This window comes from Lepisosteus oculatus, chromosome 4 (assembly GCF_040954835.1).
Source record: "Lepisosteus oculatus isolate fLepOcu1 chromosome 4, fLepOcu1.hap2, whole genome shotgun sequence".
NCBI lineage: Eukaryota > Metazoa > Chordata > Actinopteri > Semionotiformes > Lepisosteidae > Lepisosteus > Lepisosteus oculatus.
The window spans coordinates 66,214,757-66,233,555 of NC_090699.1; the positions used below are offsets into that span (position 1 = coordinate 66,214,757).

Sequence of the window (18,799 nt, forward strand, 5' to 3'; positions counted from 1 at the left end):
ACCGTGATTACTACCAACACCCCAACGAGGTGCAGACACCACAAACACAAAACTAATGACTTCAGACTACTCTAAAGCTCTCTCTCAATACAAGAGTAGTAGCCAAACATCTGAAAACTAAGCTGAAGCAGGCTTTGTTTTGGGAGACCAAATCACACACGTCCATCACACACAATCGGGGTGACCCTGCAGCTCCAGAAGACTCAAAGGGTGTGGAACTCTCCGAGTCCAGAGCTGTCTCCACCACACCACTCCCGAGTGACCAATAACCCCAATAAATCAATAACCCAGCTCCGACGACCAACAGAATGAGGAGAAAACACAGGGGTGACCCCATAGCCAGTGAACTCCCCCCCAGACCCGCCCTCCCTTTTCCAGCACGAAGGGAAAACAAGAAGCACACAGGACAGGGACTCGCTGTACAAAAGGCATGTTTGAAAACACGTGCTTTGCCATCCTTGATAAACGACTAGAATACGAATATATATGAGAGAGACAAGGAATTTAAAAAAAAAACAACCAAAAAAAAGTGGTCTCCTTTTTATCATATATAATACAAGAGTGTTTATGATACAATGCAGTTCTGAAGCCCGGAGACCTGTAACGGACTGTCCAGACGGCGCCTGCAGGGGGCGCTGGGGTGGTGCTCATGACTACCTGGCAGGGCTGGGGAAGAGTGAGCGAGTCTCCCAATCCCCCAGGACACACAAGAAGAAAACCAGCCGGCTGTACTGTCCGTGGCCGGAAAAGGCCATTTCGCCGCCGATCGCGAGGGATCCTCCAGAGATTTTAAAGAAAATCCTTTGAAAGGCGTCGTCCCTTCGGTCGGCTCCTCCGGCCGGCCTCCCACTCGCATTCCGTTTTATCTCCTCGCAGCCACCCAGCTCTCTCCCGGCCAAGAGAGTCCATTCCGGGTTTCGATTTCTTTCCTTGCTGCACGTCGTCCTGTCCGCCTCCCCTCCGGACTCTCCCGCTCCGAGGCGCGGAGCGTATTCGGGCAATAGTCAAGTTCCCACAAGCCTCCAACAGACTGGCGCCATCCCAGCACTGCAGGTCATGGAAGGAAAGGATGAGATCCCAGGCTGCTCCTCATGATAGGAGCCAGGTCAGAGAGACCAGCTTTCGTTCCATTAAATAAGAAAACGATCAAAGGAAAGGGAATTACAATGGAAGAAATAAAAAAAAAAAAGAACCTGTCCATGTCCAGGCAGAGGAATCGTAATTGCTCGGTAAAATGCATGTTGCATATATCACGCCAGTTTTTTTTTTCCTTCCTTTTTGAAGCAGTAGTCTTTTAAATAATAAAAGGCTCTTTGCCTAAAGGAAACGAATACATTTATTGGTTGATTAAAAAATAAAACGCAACTTTAAAAAAAAAAACATTTAAGATAGGCAACTGTTTTTGTAACTGTCCTGTGGCGGGTCTGTCTCAGCGCGAGTGAGGACAGCCCAGGCTGTTTTGGCGCAGTCCGGGGAAGGGGGACTTCTGTCTCTGGAGAGCTCTTTCTGAAAGGCAGAGAGAGGAGAGACGGAGGGAGAGAGAGAGGGGGGGAGAAGAGAGGAGAGACTGCAGAAGGGAGAGAGAGAGAGATTCAGGAGAAAGAGAGAGGGCACAGGAGAGCAGATGGGGAACAGAGAGAGAGGCAAGTACTGAGGGCGCAAGAGTACAGTCCAAATCACAACACCCCTCCCCCCCGGGCCCCCAACACCCCTTATCCTCCTCTCTCTGGAGTCTTCCTTTGGCCCCTCCCCTCTCCTAGTGCACCGACGCCATGGCGACCGCCTCCTGGATCTCCCGGACCATGAGGATGCGCGTGAGCATTTGCTCCAGCTGCTCACGCGAGATCGGCTGGGTCGAGTACCAGATGGGGCTGTTGGGCGCCACCACGGGCTCGGGCGTCAGGTAGAAGGTGTCGTTGCGGCCCTTCACGCTCTGCGGGCTGGAGGGGGACCAGAAAGATGAGGTCAGGGGCCAGAGGTCAAGGGTGAAGGGTCAGCAGCACAACACAAAGAAAGACCCAGGCTCTACAGAGCTCGCTGGTCCCCACACATGGGACAAAACGGTGAACCTGACAGTTTGAGCAAATCATTTAAATATAGTAATTAAAACTCTAGGTGGAAAAACAAATCAGTCTCCCAAGACTGCACCTTCTAAAGAGTGAGGTTCAGGGTTAGGGAGTCTGCAGTCAGGATCGGAGCCAAGGACCAGCTTTAGTCCCAGGTCTGCTGGGCATTATCCTGCCTCGTTAGTGCTCAGACAACACCAGACTAACGAAGGTTTTATTCTTGCATGTATGCATGAGGCACAGGGGTTAACTAGGGTCCTGCTTGCATCTGCTTGCTTTTCTCTAGCCCTTGAAAGGGCTCACGGCGGACCCAGACTGCAGTCGTCTCGTCCTCGCCCCTGCCAGGGCGCCCAGACACCCCGACACCCGCACGCACCATTTGAAGAGGTAGAAGTCGTAGAGCTTGATGGGGCACCGCAGGGGGTTCTCGGGGTTCTCGGCCTGCTCCGCGTACATGTCGTCCGTCACTGGAAAGGGACGGAGAGAGAGGACAGGGGTCAGGGGGACAGCAGCAGCATCCTGGTCCAGTCGGCCAGCACCTCCCTCGGAGCGCCTAGCGGTCGAGTCTGCCCGGGACCCAAAGGGGGGGGGGGGGGGGAACCCTTCACCCGACCCCCGCGGCTGGGAAAAGGGGGGACACACACTCCGCGCGCCGGGGTTCGAACGAGCGATCTCGGCGGCCGGCGCTCACCCTTCTGGCCCACATGGTGCAGGCCGACGCCCTTCAGGTAGCGGATACTCGTGCTCTTGTCCTTGGGGTTGGAGGGGTTCTTCTTGGTGTGCCGCAGCACCTTGGAGAACGCCACCTTGCTGTGCTGCTCCACCGTCTTCAGCAAGAAGTACCTGCAGGGGACAGCGGGGGGCGCTGCGTCAGCACGGCACTAGCAACAGCACAAGAATCTCCCCCGACTTCCCGCGCCCTCCCCTCCTGCCTAACGAGCGGTACCACGAGAGAAATACAGCCCGTTCCCCCGTCGAATACTTCAAGACACTTCTCCTCCTGGAGCGGGTCCCCACACTTCTTCAGCACAGCTCTCACAAACATCAAATACAACCTCCTTTATTCACACCTCTATCGTCGCTATGCGGGCAAAAGCACGGTGTTGAGAAATAGGAACGTGTTTTAGGATTGAGGTGCTCAGCCTGTCTGGAAGTGTAGCAGGTTTCTAGAGACTCAGCAGGTGATCAGCCTGCAGGTTTCCAGCGACTCAGCAGGTGATGCTGTAAGTTTATGGTGACCCAGCAGTGCTTCTGCTCCAGTACCTTTCATCACCCTGGTGACTTGGACCAGTTTAGATCAGCTGACACACTCTGAAGGGTCACTTCTTCAGCACCCTTCAAAGCTTTCAAATCAGGCGAGCCTGCTCAGACCTGCTGCTGGTTATTCACGGACACCAGAGCGTCCGGAAGCGCACGATCACTGCGCTGACACAGCGATCCACTGAAACGTCACCTTTCTGTTCTGCCCTTTAGCAGACTGGGGGTGGTCGGAGGCATTAAACCAATTTTCCCACCCATGCAGAGCCCCTCTTAGCGTGAAGGACAGCAACACACCTTGGAGCACAGACACGCTCCAAGCCAGCAGAGGCCCACAGACCGCAGGGCTGCACTCTCGATGGTTAATGGGGAGAAAAGGGAAATTAAGAGGGGAAAAAAAGGAAAAGAAACGGGAGGAAGGGGAGAAAAGGGAAAAGAGAATGAGAAAGAGAGAGGAGACAGTGATGCCAGACTCACTTGGTGTTGAAGAACATGAGAGTGGTGAGCAGGGTGGCAGGAGAGTGGGCACCCAGCTGCTTACACTCCCACAGCATCTCCTCTGTCACGTGACTGGGGATAATATACCCTGGGAAGGAGAGAGGGGAGAAAGAGGGAGAAGAGAGAGAGAGAGATGAGCCACAAAGAGAGGGGGAGAGAGAGGAGCAGCAGACAGAGAGAGGGAGGAGAGAGAGATGAGCCCCAGAGAGAGGAAGAGAGAAAGAGAGAGATGAGCCCCAGAGGGAGGAAGAGAGACACCAAGTAAAGAGGAAAGGGAGGGAGAGAAGGAGCAGAAGGAACGGAGTAGGAGCAGAAGGAACGGAGAGGGAAACAGTCACAGGGAGAGGGGCAGAAAGAGTGAGAGAGATTAATGAAAGTTCAGTTAGACTTACTTCAATGTTATGAATGATCTCTAAATTACAGACCCCAAAGAAGCGCTGCAGACACCTTAAATTAAACAGATGTAGCTGAACGTAATCAGACTAACACCACAAGGTTCGTAACTTGCTTTAAAGAAAACACTACCGGTGCCTCCTGCTAACAGCACATGCTATCAAATGCTATCATCAGCTGCAGCTAATCATTCAGTAACTGTTTCCAGCACTGCCCCGGGCGGTCCACCCGACTGAAACCCGGCAGAAGCATGAGGGCGAGCCGAGAGTCGGGGCGCAGCCTTACCGAGGGGGTGCACTCGGGGCTGCCAGTCCTTCAGCACCTCGTGGAGCCACTGGGAGAAGCGGGTGTAGTAGGGGTCCGAGAAGATGTCATCCACGCGGCCGTTCTCGAACAGGTACTGCAGCACGGGGGGGGGGGACAGGGCAGGCAGGCTGAGCGAGAGGGCTCCACTACCGCCACCGCAGAACCCAGCACAGGCGCCTCGCAGCGCGTGCGCTCGGCTCCGGAGGCAAGCAGCACTGAAAAAACGCTTCATTTTCTGACAAAGTCGTTAAACACACCTACGGGAGCTAGGGAGCGAGTCCATAATCGTCTGACTCACTTCTACCTCATGTTTTATCCTTATCTTTAATATCTTGTATTACTGTAAGAGATTAGTAGGGTTTTTTTTTTTTTTTAGAAGGGTTCTAGGGCCAAATCTGAATATACGCCAACTTGGCATCTCAGAATCCCTAACCCCGGTGTCGGCTGCAAGTCGTCCGCACGACAGCCCTGCTCGCAGCTGGGGGGAGCCGAGCCGAGCGAAGGTCAGTATGTGGGTGACCCCAGGCCACTGAAGGACCGCGGGCGTCGCCCATTAACCCGTTCAAAGCGAACCATTCCTTCAACACCCACCAGGGGGCAGCACGGCCCTGGAAGCTCTGAAGAGGCAGGCCTCCAGCCAGACCAGGGGTGTCCAGCTTGGCTCCTGGAAAGTTGGGCGTCTTTTGATTTTTGTTACAACCCGACTCACCGCAGACAATTCTTCAGGTTTCATTACTCGGAGCACTCGCTGCGTTAAACGTACAGCTTCCCGTAAGGCACCTGGGTGTGAACCGGGCTGCAAATATTACAAGCACCCAGGTAAATAAAAAATTAGACCCCCTGTGTAACAGAGAGCTTGGGTGCAACAAACACCGGAAGACACCCCCGGAATCGTACTTGGACACCCCTGAACTAGATTCTGGATTGGGGGGGCCCCAGTGCGTCAACAGTGAGGGGAGAACATGGACATTTGACAGCTCTGAGAGCTGCGTGTTGATTCCGTTTTAATAAGGCAGCTCAGGTCGGCCTGGACGCACTTCATCAGTGGCGTCTATTCCCACTCGATCAAGTTCATCCCGTGGTGCTGGGGTGTCCGGGTGGGACAGAGACTCGAAAGGCAGGGCAGCACTGGACAAAAAGCACAGGCCGCCACATAAAACCGGCCTGAGCGCCGTCGCCGGGCGAACTCTGACATAAGCAAGGTTACACACAAGAGGAGGAGACCGTCCAGCCTGGTAACCAGTAATTAGCAGTTAACTGACCCCAGTATCCCGGGGCCTCGTCTTTAACAACACGGCCAGGGAGCCGGTCACGGCGACAGCCTGACCGATGGTGGTCGTTAAACGATCCCAGCGGCGCTGCTCGAGAGCCGAGAGCTACCAACCCCGGCCTCTAGCCGCCTTCCCTCCGGAACGTCGGGAGGATAAGCGATCTGTCGCGTGTCCGTGCATCACTGCTATCGGAACCCCAGGAGCACAGGGAGCCAGGCTGCGACTGACCTTCTGTATGCAGAGGAAGATGTAGTAGAGCACGTCGGCCTCGAAGGGCTCCCCATCCAGCGAGTGCGCCCCCCTCGTCATCAGGCACAGCCCGAAGTTGAGCTCGGCCACGGCGCAGGACACCAGATCCTCCTGGAACCGCAGGGGCTGCCGTCCTGCACACAGGCGCACGCAGTGAGACCGCAGCGCCCCCTATCGCATTTCCTGCGGTCATCCAAGCTTCTCCCGCTGTGGCACCGACGACACCACAGCCCGCTGTTCCATTCACACGACTACGTGGCGAAAACCGGACCACGAATCAACGACACCAGGACGCCAAGGGCTGCGGGTTCAGGCGCGGGGACGAGGGGATACTCACGGCCGATCGGGACAGTGTGGTCAGGGTGAAGCTCGGGGACGAGGGGATACTCACGGCCGATCGGGACAGTGTGGTCAGGGTGAGGCTCGGGGACGAGGGGATACTCACGGCCGATCGGGACAGTGTGGTCAGGGTGAGGCGATACTCACAGAAGATCAGGACAGTGTGGTCAGGGTGAGGCTTGGGGACGAGGGGATACTCACAGCCGATCGGGACAGTGTGGTCAGGGTGAGGCGATACTCACAGAAGATCAGGACAGTGTGGTCAGGGTGAGGCTTGGGGACGAGGGGATACTCACGGCCGATCGGGACAGTGTGGTCAGGGTGAGGCGATACTCACAGAATATCAGGACAGTGTGGTCAGGGTGAGGCTCGGGGACGAGGGGATACTCACGGCCGATCGGGACAGTGTGGTCAGGGTGAGGCTCGGGGACGAGGGGATACTCACGGCCGATCGGGACAGTGTGGTCAGGGTGAGGCTCAGGGACGAGGGGATACTCACGGCCGATCGGGACAGTGTGGTCAGGGTGAGGCTCGGGGACGAGGGGATACTCACGGCTGATCGGGACAGTGTGGTCAGGGTGAGGCTCGGGGACGAGGGGATACTCGCAGAAGATCAGGACAGTGTGGTCAGGGTGAGGCTCGGGGACGAGGGGATACTCACGGCCGATCGGGACAGTGTGGTCAGGGTGAGGCTCGGGGACGAGGGGATACTCACGGCCGATCGGGACAGTGTGGTCAGGGTGAGGCGATACTCACAGAAGATCAGGACAGTGTGGTCTGGGTGAGGCTCGGGGACGAGGGGATACTCACGGCTGATTGAGACAGTGTGGTCAGGGTGAGGCTCGGGGGACGAGGGGATACTCACGGCCGATCGGGACAGTGTGGTCAGGGTGAGGCGATACTCGCAGAAGATCAGGACAGTGTGGTCTGGGTGAGGCTCGGGGACGAGGGGATACTCACGGCCGATCGGGACAGTGTGGTCAGGGTGAGGCTCGGGGGACGAGGGGATACTCACAGCTGATTGAAACAGTGTGGTCAGGGTGAGGCTCGGGGACGAGGGGATACTCACGGCCGATCGGGACAGTGTGGTCAGGGTGAGGCGATACTCGCAGAAGATCAGGACAGTGTGGTCTGGGTGAGGCTCGGGGACGAGGGGATACTCACGGCCGATCGGTGCCAGCTTGGTCTGCGAGTCCTTCTCCAGAGCAGCATTCTTCGCCTGGGCCCAGGTCCGCCACACCTCCAGCCCCTCCTCGGGCTTCAGGGAGTTGGGCAGCAGCAGGTCGGGGGGCGCCTGAGGCTGAGTGTCGACCTCCGTCACCTGCACCGTCTGCGCCTGCGGGAGAGAGGAGAGAGCGCAGGGAGCTGTTACCGCCCTTACCACAAGAGCTCTGCGGATGAATGAGATCGACAGGGAAACACACGCCCAACAGGTGGATCAGGAAGTGGGTAGCCGGCCCCCCTAAAGCCCCCCTGTTGTATCAGCTTACTCCGATAGTGTAAGCTGAGACACAAACCCCACAGACGCCACACTCCTGCCCCACAGTGCAGCTCTGCTGCAACGTCCCCTGGTTATCTGAATCCCTTCGGCTAAAGGAAGAAATACCATTTACTAAAGTTGCAACACAGGACAGCATGGACACGTCTACGTTCGTCTATACTCTGGTGTTTAAGATCTGGACAGGTCACACAGGAGACATGGGAGAGATGATAAAGTTATTCCCACAGACTGCCAAATACTCCACAGGCCTGCACCTCTTCCGCAGCCTCACTCGGGAACGCCCATTCCTGCTGTCCCCTCGGCCGACACGCTGCCCTAAACCCAAATGCAACCAGCTGGACCCGCTGAACTGCACCGGACCTGGCACAGCCCGCTCGGCCCACGAACTGCCGGAGCCGGCCAGGGACAGGAGCGAGGGGGAGCCCCCAGCGGCCGTGCGCTCACCTGCAGCTGCTGCTCCTGCGCGGTGGAGCCCGGGGGAGGGCCTGCCTGGGGCTGCGGCTGGGCCTGTGGCTGCTGGGGGTCCCAGATGTGGACGGACTGCGTGGCGTTGGGGTAGGCCCCGGCCACGGCCTGCACGGCCACGGGAATGTGGATGTTGCCGTTCATGAACTGCGCCGGGAAGAGCGTGTTGGCCAGCGTCTGGACCACCTCCTCGTGGGTGGCTGCCGACACGGGGGTCGCGGCGGCGGCGGAGGCCACGATGGAGGCGGAGGACGAGGAGGCGGACGAGGAGGCGACGGCCACGCCCTTGCCCGCCACCACCATCTTGTCCTTGTCCTCCTCCAGCTTGAGCGTGGTGGGCGAGCCCGTGACGTGCACGGCGCCGTAGGCCTCCTGCGGGATGGCGATGTGGGTGATGTTCTGCTGCTGCAGGTCTCCGCGCGCCTGGGCGGAGTACACGGGGATGGTCCAGGTCTCGCCCGTGGGGCTGGTGATCGTGCCCGTGGCGCTGTACAGGTGCGCGCTGTCCACCGTCAGCAGGTCCGGCCGCAGAGACAGGTAGCTCTGCTGCTGCCCCTGGGGGATGGCCAGCACGGTGGCCACGGGCTGCCCAGGGATGGCATAGGACACCGTGATGGGCATGTCCACCTTGCGCTTCTTGGCCGGCTGCAGGACGCCCCCCGTGCTGCCCCTCCGCTCGCCGTCCCGCGGAGAGCCCTGCTGTCCCTGCTGCTGGGGCGACAGCGCCCCCACGGTCTGGATCTGGATCTGCTGCCCGCCGGCCGCCACCGCCGCCACCAGCTGAGCCTGGATCTACAGAGAGCGAGAAGGCACGTTAGTCTCGCGCTCGATCACGTCCAGCAACGTCTGTTCTGTCGACGGCCGTAAACGGCGCGTCGGTCGCATCGGCCTGGGTGACGCTGCGGTGGACCGGTCCTGCCACACGAAGGCCTCTGGACTTGCGGCGGCTGACCTGGTGCTGCTGGAGCTGCTCCTCGGAGATCTCCCCGTGCTGCACTGCCAGCTGGGCGGCCGCAGCCACGGCCTGGAGCTGCGAGCTCGACAGCTGCTGCTGCTGTTGCTGTTGTTGTTGCTGCTGCTGCTGCGTGGGGCTGGCCGTCTGCAGGACCTGCGCCCCTCCCTGCGCCTGCTGCTGCCCCTGGATCTGCACCTGACCGGGACGGAGAGAGGAGCCTGGGTCAGGCCGGGCATTCGGAGAACAGAACCACACAGAGGATCACAGCAACAACTACGATGGAGAAGACGGCTCAGGCAACACTAAAGGCAAGGCCTGAATCATGGCCATTACCAAGCAGGGAAACGGGGGATAATTCCCCAACGTCACAACACTTCACTGCAGTTGGACAGAGACGCCACTGTTACCTTGACAATATTCCTGGTGCACTCGATCGCCTGCAGTAATTTCACTGAATGAATCCATGCTGCTTTTAAAGGACTGTAATTTTCATTAACCTCTTAGCGTGGAGCAATGCTTTTGCCTTCTGATGTCCATTAGCAGTTGTTTACTCTGGGTTTTGTTTACTCTGGGACTCGACAACTGATAACAGACATCAGGAGCGCTCAGTGGCGAGATGCAGGGCTGTCATTCCTCCCTGCAGACTGCAAAGGAGCTTCCTCTACCCATCTCGTCCAAGGGGGGACGTCTTATTAACTGTACTATCCTGGCTTCGCCAGCTTTTTGAGCACTTAAAGTTACAGTTTTTGCAAGCATGGAGATCAAGCAGGAGAGAGGAGAGAGGCCGCCGCAGTCCTGACCTGCACTTGAATCTGCTGCTCAGAGGCCTGGTGCACGGCGGCTGCGAGCTGGGGGGAGAGCTGCGCGGGAGCCACCTGCTGCTGCGCCTGCTGCGGGGGGGCCTGCTGCACTTGGACCTGCACCTGATCCCCCGGGCAGAGAGAGAGAGAGAGAGAGACGTCATGGGAGAGCGAGACGAGGGCGCGAGAGGAAGGGGGGACGGACGCGGGGTCACGGGGAGACAGAGTCTGCCGAAAACGAGAGGCCAGGAGGGGAGGCGAGGAGAGGAGAGGCGCGCGGAGAGAAACACAGCGTCACAGAGTGAGGAACGAGCAATGTTCAGACAGTGCGACACACACTGGGTCAGACCCAGACAAAACACCACCAAATGGTGCTTCAAGACTCCTGGAGAGACTGAGCCCTCACAGCACAGACCACGAGGCAGAGAGGAGCAGCAGCAGCACACAACAGACAAGGTGGGGGAGAGAGGCAGAAGGGCACATGTGACATCACCCCTAAAATGGAGAGGGAGGGAGCAAGCGGCAGCGCCAGGCGGGAGCAGGGGGAAACCGCGGGTACTCACTGGGCAGGCCAGCTCCAGCAGTGAGCCGGCCACCTCCGTGCTGTCGGTGTAGATGCAGTTCGCCCCCTGCTGGTAGACCATGGTGGTGGCGCTCTGCTGGAACTCCTGCAGCGCCTCCGGGCCCTTGCTGGCCAGGGACTCCAGGAACTCCTTCATGCGGTGCTGCGGCACACTGCGCGCCTTCAGACGCACGTACTCCTCGAACGAGATGGTGTTCTCTAGAGAGTTATTCATGGCAGCCCACAACTCCCACTGGGGGATCTGTCAGAGCGAGAGAGAGAGGAAGAAGGAGATTCAACTGGACTGACTGGGGGAGGAGTGAGAGAGAGCTGGACAGAGAGAGGTGGAGTGAGAGAGAGCTGGACAGAGAGAGCACTGGACAGAGGGGGGGGGGTGAGAGAGCACTGGACAGAGAGAGCTGGACAGAGAGAGAGAGCTGCACAGAGAAAGCATGGACGTCAGAGCAGAAACTCAAATCTAAGCAGAAGGGCTCTGAACCAGCCTGGATTTCACTGAACTGAGCTGTCAACTACCGCGACGGCTCCTTAATAATGGAACTGATTCGGCAGTGACCAGAGCTGGGTCTGGAAACGGGCTAGATGGGCCGAGACCCGCGGGCCTGGCCAGCAGGCTGTGCAGGAGACACGAGGGTGTCACAACTCACAACTACCCGGGCTTATTAAAGCCAAAAGGCGAATGGGCACCTACAGATGCCGGCCAGCAGGGGTCGTCCCTCAGGGTGCTGCCCTGTAACCCCACAGGACCGAGGAGTGTGGAGGCGGCCTCACCCCCACCAACCCCCCGTCCACCAGGCAGGGGGGATCTCGCCTGTTTGCACGGAGATACACTCCACACGCACAATCTCGCCCATCGCGACGCGAAGACAAAAAATTGAAGTCACGCTTGGCGTCAGTTTTTAACGCCCGGTTCCATTTAAAGGGGCATTCCAGTGCACAGTCGACAGAGCGCCGAGCAGCCCCTCCAGGCTCCACACACCCGATCTTTAACCTCCAGGGTAAATAAATAAACGTGCCAGCAAATATCCCGTGTATTTTCAACTGGGAAGCCCAGTTTTTCCACCTCCCTGCCCGGCCACACTCCGCTGGGCCCGCTTGCGGATCTTCCCAAGCTACCTTAAATATCAGTAAAACGAGGTGTTGCGCCAACCCAAGGTATTCAAAATTAAATTCAGCAAAGTCCAACTTACTGCTGTAAAACCCGAGCGGCGTGGAGTCTCTGACAATACGGATACTCTTACTGCACATCAGTCAACAACATCGCGGCGCCCTGTTGACATTTTTCCTAATCTACCGCCGATTAATTATTTCACCTCCCGAGCCGCGGTTAACAAAGCAGAAGGTGCAGCAAAAATGCACGTTTAACTCAAGAACAGGTGCTCATCGGGTTTCCCGTTCTCTAGGTAAATAAAGAAGGCGGTTACTGAGGGAGCAACCTCGCATCGGAAAAACGTGAGCACAGCCCAAACAATTTCCCCAAACAAAAGAACAGCGAGCGCAGTTGACAGTGCGGGGCCTGCTCTGAGCAGGCCGGTCCCCGGGCTGTCCTGGCTGTCCGCGGCCGCCTCGGAGAGCGCAGCTGCCGGCTCGGAACGCCCTCTCCCTCCCCCTGCCGGGGCCCGCGCCCGTGCTCGCGCCCGCGCCCGCCGCGCGAGGGCCGGCGAGGGGCGGGGCGGGACCGGCCCCCTCGCCGGGAGCGAGCGAGCGAGCGAGGCGCGCTCGCAGTGGCCGCGGGACTCCCGCACCGGCAGCGCTCGCCGCGCAGGGCAATGGGGCGCCTTTACCCCCGGTGTTTCCCTGCCCCGGACAAACCCGTAGTGACCGGCCGAGACCAGCATGCAGACCAGCTGCAAGACATCACGTTAGAAACGCCGCCGTCATCGTGAATGTCCTGGGGCAGGCGGAGCTCCCCCGCAGAGAGAGCAGCAGTCCTGCCGAGGAATCGAGCACGTCGCCCTGCTAGAAGCCAGCAGCTGCACTCGGGAGCGGCGCTGAAGGAGTTAACCGGCGGCGCGCCCCCGGGGTCCGAGCTCCCCCGAACGACCCCCCCACTATTAAATCCAGCACGTTATTATTTATCGCACAGCAGCGGTAGTGCAACAGCGCAGGAGGGGGACAGGCTGGCCGCGGCGCAGAGCCAGGAGGCAGGGACACAGGCCGGGACTGAGGCGCCATGCCGGGTCTGGGGAGGGCCCAGTCCGGTGCCCGTGGGGCAGGCAGACACCAGGGGGCCGCCGAGCCACTCGCTGCCTCCAGCCCCGCTCCGAAGGTGCTTCGGCGGCACCAGGTCTCGACAGGCAGCCCGGTGAGGGACAGCGCCTCCTGCAGGAGAGGACAGCCCTGGTCACAGCTGCTCCCGTCACAGGGAGAAACGGGCCTGGCGCCGCCGGACCAGGGAGAAACGGGCCTGGCGCCGCCGGACCAGGGAGAAACGGGCCTGGCGCCGCCGGACCAGGGATCCAGTTTTCGGTCCGCTGTGAGACTGGCCTGTCCCCCCCCAACTTGCACTTCGGGGTTCCTGGATGCAGGAACACCAGCTGTAAGCCTGACTGGTCAAGGTAAATGTATCAATCGATAATCAATAGCCAAGCCCGTCGCCCAGCCACCTCGGACTCGGACCTGTCGATCGCCCGTCGATCACCACCCACAGAGCAAGCCGCAATCTGCCCCCTGCGTCTCCGAGTCAGAACACCCCCGCCCTCTCCCCAGCAGTGGCAGCGAGACAGAAAACTGGAAAACTAGCAAATCTCCTGGCCCCACGACTGCTGTTCGAGTATCTTTGATCAGAAAATCGGTGCGATTTGACTCTCATATTTGAGGGGTTATAGAACGAATTGGTATTTATGTTCCAATGTCAATAAGCGTTTTGCTTTCAACTGCATCATTTTTATAAGGTTTACAACTGCACCTCGTTTGAATCCATACTGCATCCGCTTAGAGGAAGCACTGCGCTATTATTTAGTCAAGCTATTGTGATTTCTAGTTTACTGTTTTCTAGCCAAAAAAATGCGAATTATCCCAAATCTTCCAACGTGAAAAGTACAATCTTGGGAAGCTGATCAGACCGTTACTCCATATTTTTAAACTCCAGCCAACCCGACTCTCCAGAGCAGCCGCCCCTCAATGGAAGCCAAGGTCAGGTTTGGCGCCGGCCCCTCGCCGCGCTGCGGACTGCGGAATTGGATTAGACTTTAACTGGGAGGGGGTGGGTTGGGGTATTTCCCAGTCCTGCAGGTGAGGTGGCTGGACCACGGTCCCAGCGAGACACTTGCAACGCGCACACAACCACTAATCAAGACAAGATCACTTTATTGGCCTTATACAGTTTCTCGTATTAGGAATTTGTCTTTTCGCAGACCCTAACTTTTTCTCCATGAGACACAGACACACAGACAGGGAGAGAAGCTGGGGGTCAGAGCGCAGGGTCAGCCATTTATACGGCGCCCCTGGAGCAGCTGGGGTGAAGGGCCTCACTCGGGGGCCCAACGGAGTAGGATTCCTCTGCCGGCTGTGGGATTTGAACTGGCAACCTTCCAGCCACCGGCGCAGATCCCGAGCCACAGAGCCACCTCCTCCCCGCCCCAGTGAAACACTTCCACCGATGAACTACACTCTTAGATAAGCCCAGCCCCTGCAGATCCAGCGGGGTCTGGAAGGCGACGGCCACGGCGCCGGCGGCGAAGCCCCTCAGCTCGCCGGGCTTGCAGGACGGGCGGCTCACAGAGAGCTCATCCGCTCTCCCGAGGACGCAAGACAGGTCAGAGGGGGAGCTGGCCAGCAGACCCTCCTCCTCCCAGCCCTGCAGCGCCTGACACCGCCCACCCCCCCCTTCAGCCTCAGCTTCACTCCACTCGGCTCATCGATGCGCCGGGGCGACTCTGGAAATCGACACCGCTACCGCGGAGCCCTGACCCTCGGGCCGGCGCCAGAGACCCAACCCCACGCTGCCTCCGCAGGCCTCGACGGGCCGGGCCGGACGGGTAAATCGGGCCCCGAGCGCGAGGCTGCATGCGAACGCCTGCAGATCCCTCGTGAGAGGATAGGGCCCACCGGAGCACTGCCCCGCCTTCCAACCCCGAACGCGGAGGCCCGCTGAGGACGTCCAGCGGAGCCGATCGGCAGCAGCTCCCCAGCGCAGCCAGACCGACCCCCACGCCTGTACGGGCTTCAGGAGGGGCCGGACCCGGGCTCGCCAGCGGAGCTCTCCGTGTTCCTGTGGGACGGAGCCCGCCCCACCGCAGAATCTCTCACCACGGCTCGCGGACCCAACGTGCGCTGAACCAATCAACGACTTTACAGGAGAGCCCAGCGTCTCTCTCCAGCGCCCTCGACGGGCCCAACGGCCTCCCGAGTTTCCTGTGCAAAGATCGACGAGCCGAAGAGCTGCCCTGCGGCCTTATAGCCCAACTCAGTGACGCCACGTGCAGCCGAGGTCTGCGACCCGCGAGCCGAGCTGCTGGCCCAGCGAGGCTCCGGCGCGCCGTCCTGATGGGCACGCACTGCCCACACTAATCCCCTCAAAATTCACCACTATCACAACACATGAGGTTACAAACTTTTACAACTCTTGAATTACCACGGCAGTTCAAGAGCCATTCTTGTTCAAAAATGACATTTCAGAATTAGGTCAAGTAGGCAGCTGCATCGATTGCAAAGGAACAAGTAAAGGTTTATTTCATGCTGAAAAGAGAAGAAAAGAAACAATGTTTCCGCTGTGGAGTCTTCTTCGGGTGATCTGTATCTGGGTAAGAGGGTCACCCCGACCCGACCCGACCCTGCTGGCCAGCTGCTTCCCACCAGCCCCGGCAGACAGCTGCGGAGGCGAACTCCACGCTGCACAGCAGGAAGAAGGAACAGCCTTCCGGCTTTGGAGACTCGTGCCTGGAGAAGGCTCCGCAGCCCAAGAGGAGTGCTACTTCTTTCTGCTCGTGCAGCGCTGGAAGATCCCTTTTCAAGAGGGAGGGACACGCAGCACGAAGGACAAGGTTGTCCACTGTAGCTGCACGGCCCTCAGAAGTGATCATCTCGAGCTCCAGCCCCGACTGGCTCCAGGCGTGTGGACAGCAGGGAGGGGTCCTGGCCGCGACGCACTCTTCATCCCTGACAGGAGCATCCCTGAGCGCAGCACAACCGCCAGAGCGACTTTCTTACTGCCAGAGTCAGCTCTCTGCTAAATCACAACCAGAGGCCTGACCAGCACAACCTTTACATGGGTGTTTTATGCTTTATGACCATATCGCATGAGTCTGGATTATTTTTTCCTGTAGTTAAAATAGATTTGCTGCGTTTAAAGGCGCTATATGAAATGCACCTGCTATTTAATTATTTTTATTATCGTCGTGGTGCCCATTAACAACTACACTGAATACCAAAACCCTGACGGTTACTCTACCACGTAGCAGAGATAGCAGTGTTTGTTCAGCAGCACCATTAATTACAAGCAACTATAGCGGGGAGAGGGGGGGTGGTCTGGACTGCGCGCACGCGCATCGGGACCACAGCTCGCCGTGCCCGCGGCGCTGCGCGCTCCCGTCACCCCCCCGGACTCTCGGAAGCGCGCTCCCGACCTCACACAACAACAGCAGAGCGCGGTGAGCGCGCCCCCCTGAAGCGCTTCCAGAGCCCACGGGCGGCGCCCCCAGGGGGCCGGGGAGCCCCACCGAGGCGGCCAGACCGGCGGCGGCGGCCAGCGCGGAGACCCCCGTCTGCGCCAGGACAGTCCTCCCCAGCCTTACCCCTCTGTGTCTCGGCCAGGCCGCTCCGCTCCGCCCTCGCCGGCTCCGTCTCCCTCGGCTGTCGGCTGTCCCCGCTTACCCCCCGGGACTGACCCCGTCCTCTTGCTGCGCCAGGGGACGAGCTCGGGTTTTTATGATCTCTCGCCTTGCGTGCGACCCGCTCGCCGGTCTCTTCCTTGTGTTAATTTTTTCTTCTCTTTCTTCTCCTCAGATCTCGCTGAGCGCCATCTTACATTCAACCCCTCTTGGCCAATCCGGCGGCGCTCGCGAGCTCTCGCGAGGCAGGCTCGAGCAATTACCGCGAGACACGACCGCGCAGCCCGTCTCGCCTTAAAGGGGACACGCGCCCTCCCTTTCTGCCGGGCGGGCCGCCGCCGCGTCTCCGGGGCAACCGCCGCCGCGTCTCCGGGGCAACCGCCGCGACCCGCGCCTGATGGGAACAGGGAAGAGTCACCTTCGACACGTGACCGGGGCCACAGAAATTCCAGTAGGGCCGTATGGACTGGGAGAGACCGGGAGGCAGTGTGGGATTGAGAGACAGGGAAGCTAAGGGAGGCAGAGGGAGTCCGGGTGGGACAGGGGTTAGAGCTGAGAGAGACAAACATTCTTCCACAAATTTACAAACCTAATCCCAGAATTGCCACACCTGCCAGAATCACAACGGGTCCCAATCCTACTGGGAGAGGGACAAGGGAACTCAGCTGAACTGGCAGCCCAGTATGCGGTCTCCTGTCCCAGCCTGAGGAACAATGAGCCTGCCTCCCAATAATGCTTCATATGTTTGTATGTAAATGTATTATGACGTGTTTATATTGCAAAAGTCTGTAGATGTTATGTAACTGTATATGTTTTGGCAACACTGATTGGTCATGCCAATAAAGCTTCTTGAATTGAATTGAGAGAGGCAGTGTGGGACAGTGGGTAGAGCTGAGAGAGAGGGAGGCAGTGTGGGACAGTGGGTAGAGCTGAGAGAGAGGGAGGGAGGCGGTGTGGGACAGTGGGTAGAGCTGAGAGAGAGGGAGGCAGTGTGGGACAGTGGGTAGAGCTGAGAGAGGGAGTGAGGCAGTGTGGGACAGTGGGTAGAGCTGAGAGAGAGGGAGGCAGTGTGGGACAGTGGGTAGAGCTGAGAGAGAGGGAGGCAGTGTGGGACAGTGGGTAGAGCCGAGAGAGAGAGGGAGGCAGTGTGGGACAGTGGGTAGAGCTGAGAGAGAGGGAGGCAGTGTGGGACAGTGGGTAGAGCTGAGAGAGAGGCAGTGGGTAGAGTGAGAGAGAGGGAGGCATCTTTTAATGATCTGCTATTGTTATCCCAGATTGCGCCCTGTCACTACCAAAGTTTAAAATGAGGGTGTCTTGGAATTGCTGGTTAACACAGAAGCTGTGCAAGGAATTTTATTTCATTAGTAATATTTTGATTCAATTCTAGCACTAGCAAGTTAAAGTCTGATAGCTTGTAGCTTGGAGTCCTGACAGTGATCAATACCGGTTCAATTGCAGATGCTCACCTTTCATGACTGACACTGCACTGCACACACTGGCCTGTGGGCACTGGAGCTGAACTGCACTGCACACACTGGCCTCTGAGCACTGGAGCTGCGCTGCACTGCACTGCACACACTGGCCTGTGGGCACTGGAGCTGAACTGCACTGCACTGCACACACTGGCCTGTGGGCACTGGAGCTGCGTAGCACCCTGCTAAAAACCACAGGGTCACGTGTCTTCCTTCTGACATCCATAAGACAGGGTTCATTTAAAAAAAATTCAGATGAACTCAGGCTGCACCGTTATAAAATAATGGATCAAACTAGCAAAAGGTGCAAAAACGTGTTTGCACGCACACATACCCAGCAACTCCCAGCTGGCAGCCCACTGGAGCTCAGCAGTGTGAGCCTGGCCAGTAGCTGGGAAAGAGAAGGCCGCTGCTGGAAGAGGTGTTATTGGGTCCAGCAGGGGGCGCAGTCTGTTTGGGTCCTGATGCCCCAGTATATAAATGGAGTCACAAAACTTTAAAAAAAACATGCCGTCCTTTAGATGAGATATAAAATCGAGGTCTTTAACTCTTTGACTCTCTGTGGTCATTAAAAATCCTAGGGTGTTTCTCGAAAAGAGTAGGGGTGTTACCCCAGTGTCCCAGCAGGCACATTTCCCCCCTGGCCTTTACCAATCATGGCCTCCTAACAACCCCCCTCTCTGAACTGGCTTCATCACTCTGATGGTGAGAGCTGAGAGCTGGTTTGTGTGGATCAGACTGGTGCACTCTGGCTGCCATCACATCATCCACGGGGGGTTACACACTGCTGGTGAGGGAGGGGGGTCCCCATAACCTGTAAAGCGCTTTAGGCGTAATAATAATAATAATAATAATAATTTAACACAGACAGTCTCT

The 18,799-nt window shown here is 58.2% G+C and overlaps 1 protein-coding gene across 4 annotated transcripts; it reads right to left on the reverse strand.

Moving 5' to 3' along the window:
* Nucleotides 1–414: 414 nt before the first annotated feature.
* Nucleotides 415–17,286, reverse strand: LOC102689388 (transcriptional regulator QRICH1). 4 transcript variants are annotated; one of them, XR_011189509.1, is made up of 13 exons: nucleotides 16,416–16,810; nucleotides 10,664–10,924; nucleotides 10,101–10,223; nucleotides 9,298–9,495; nucleotides 8,325–9,137; nucleotides 7,544–7,715; nucleotides 6,020–6,174; nucleotides 4,500–4,614; nucleotides 3,801–3,909; nucleotides 2,758–2,909; nucleotides 2,443–2,533; nucleotides 1,194–1,940; nucleotides 415–1,047 (listed from the first exon to the last, which is right to left on the reverse strand). XR_011189509.1 is itself a non-coding variant. In XM_069189634.1 (12 exons), exons 2-12 carry the CDS (start codon nucleotides 10,895–10,897, stop codon nucleotides 1,757–1,759), a joined length of 2,346 nt encoding a protein of 781 aa, XP_069045735.1. In that variant the 5' UTR covers nucleotides 10,898–10,924; nucleotides 17,041–17,286; the 3' UTR covers nucleotides 415–1,756. The 4 variants fall into 4 exon arrangements, 3 of the variants coding, with proteins under 3 accessions (XP_069045735.1, XP_069045734.1, XP_069045736.1); XM_069189634.1 differs by lacking the exon at nucleotides 16,416–16,810 and adding an exon at nucleotides 17,041–17,286 and having other exon boundaries at nucleotides 415–1,940; XM_069189633.1 differs by having other exon boundaries at nucleotides 415–1,940.
* Nucleotides 17,287–18,799: the final 1,513 nt, after the last annotated feature.

Bases quoted from the DNA above. Each gene is read 5' to 3' on its own strand.
- LOC102689388 (XM_069189634.1), bottom strand. From the start codon at position 10,897: ATGAATAACTCTCTAGAGAACACCATCTCGTTCGAGGAGTACGTGCGT. The intron at 10,224-10,663 runs GTGAGTACCCGC...CCGGGGGATCAG, and splicing joins TGCTGGAGCTGGCCTGCCCA to GTGCAGGTCCAAGTGCAGCA. The intron at 3,910-4,499 runs GTAAGGCTGCGC...TCTCCTTCCCAG, and splicing joins GCCCCGAGTGCACCCCCTCG to GGTATATTATCCCCAGTCAC.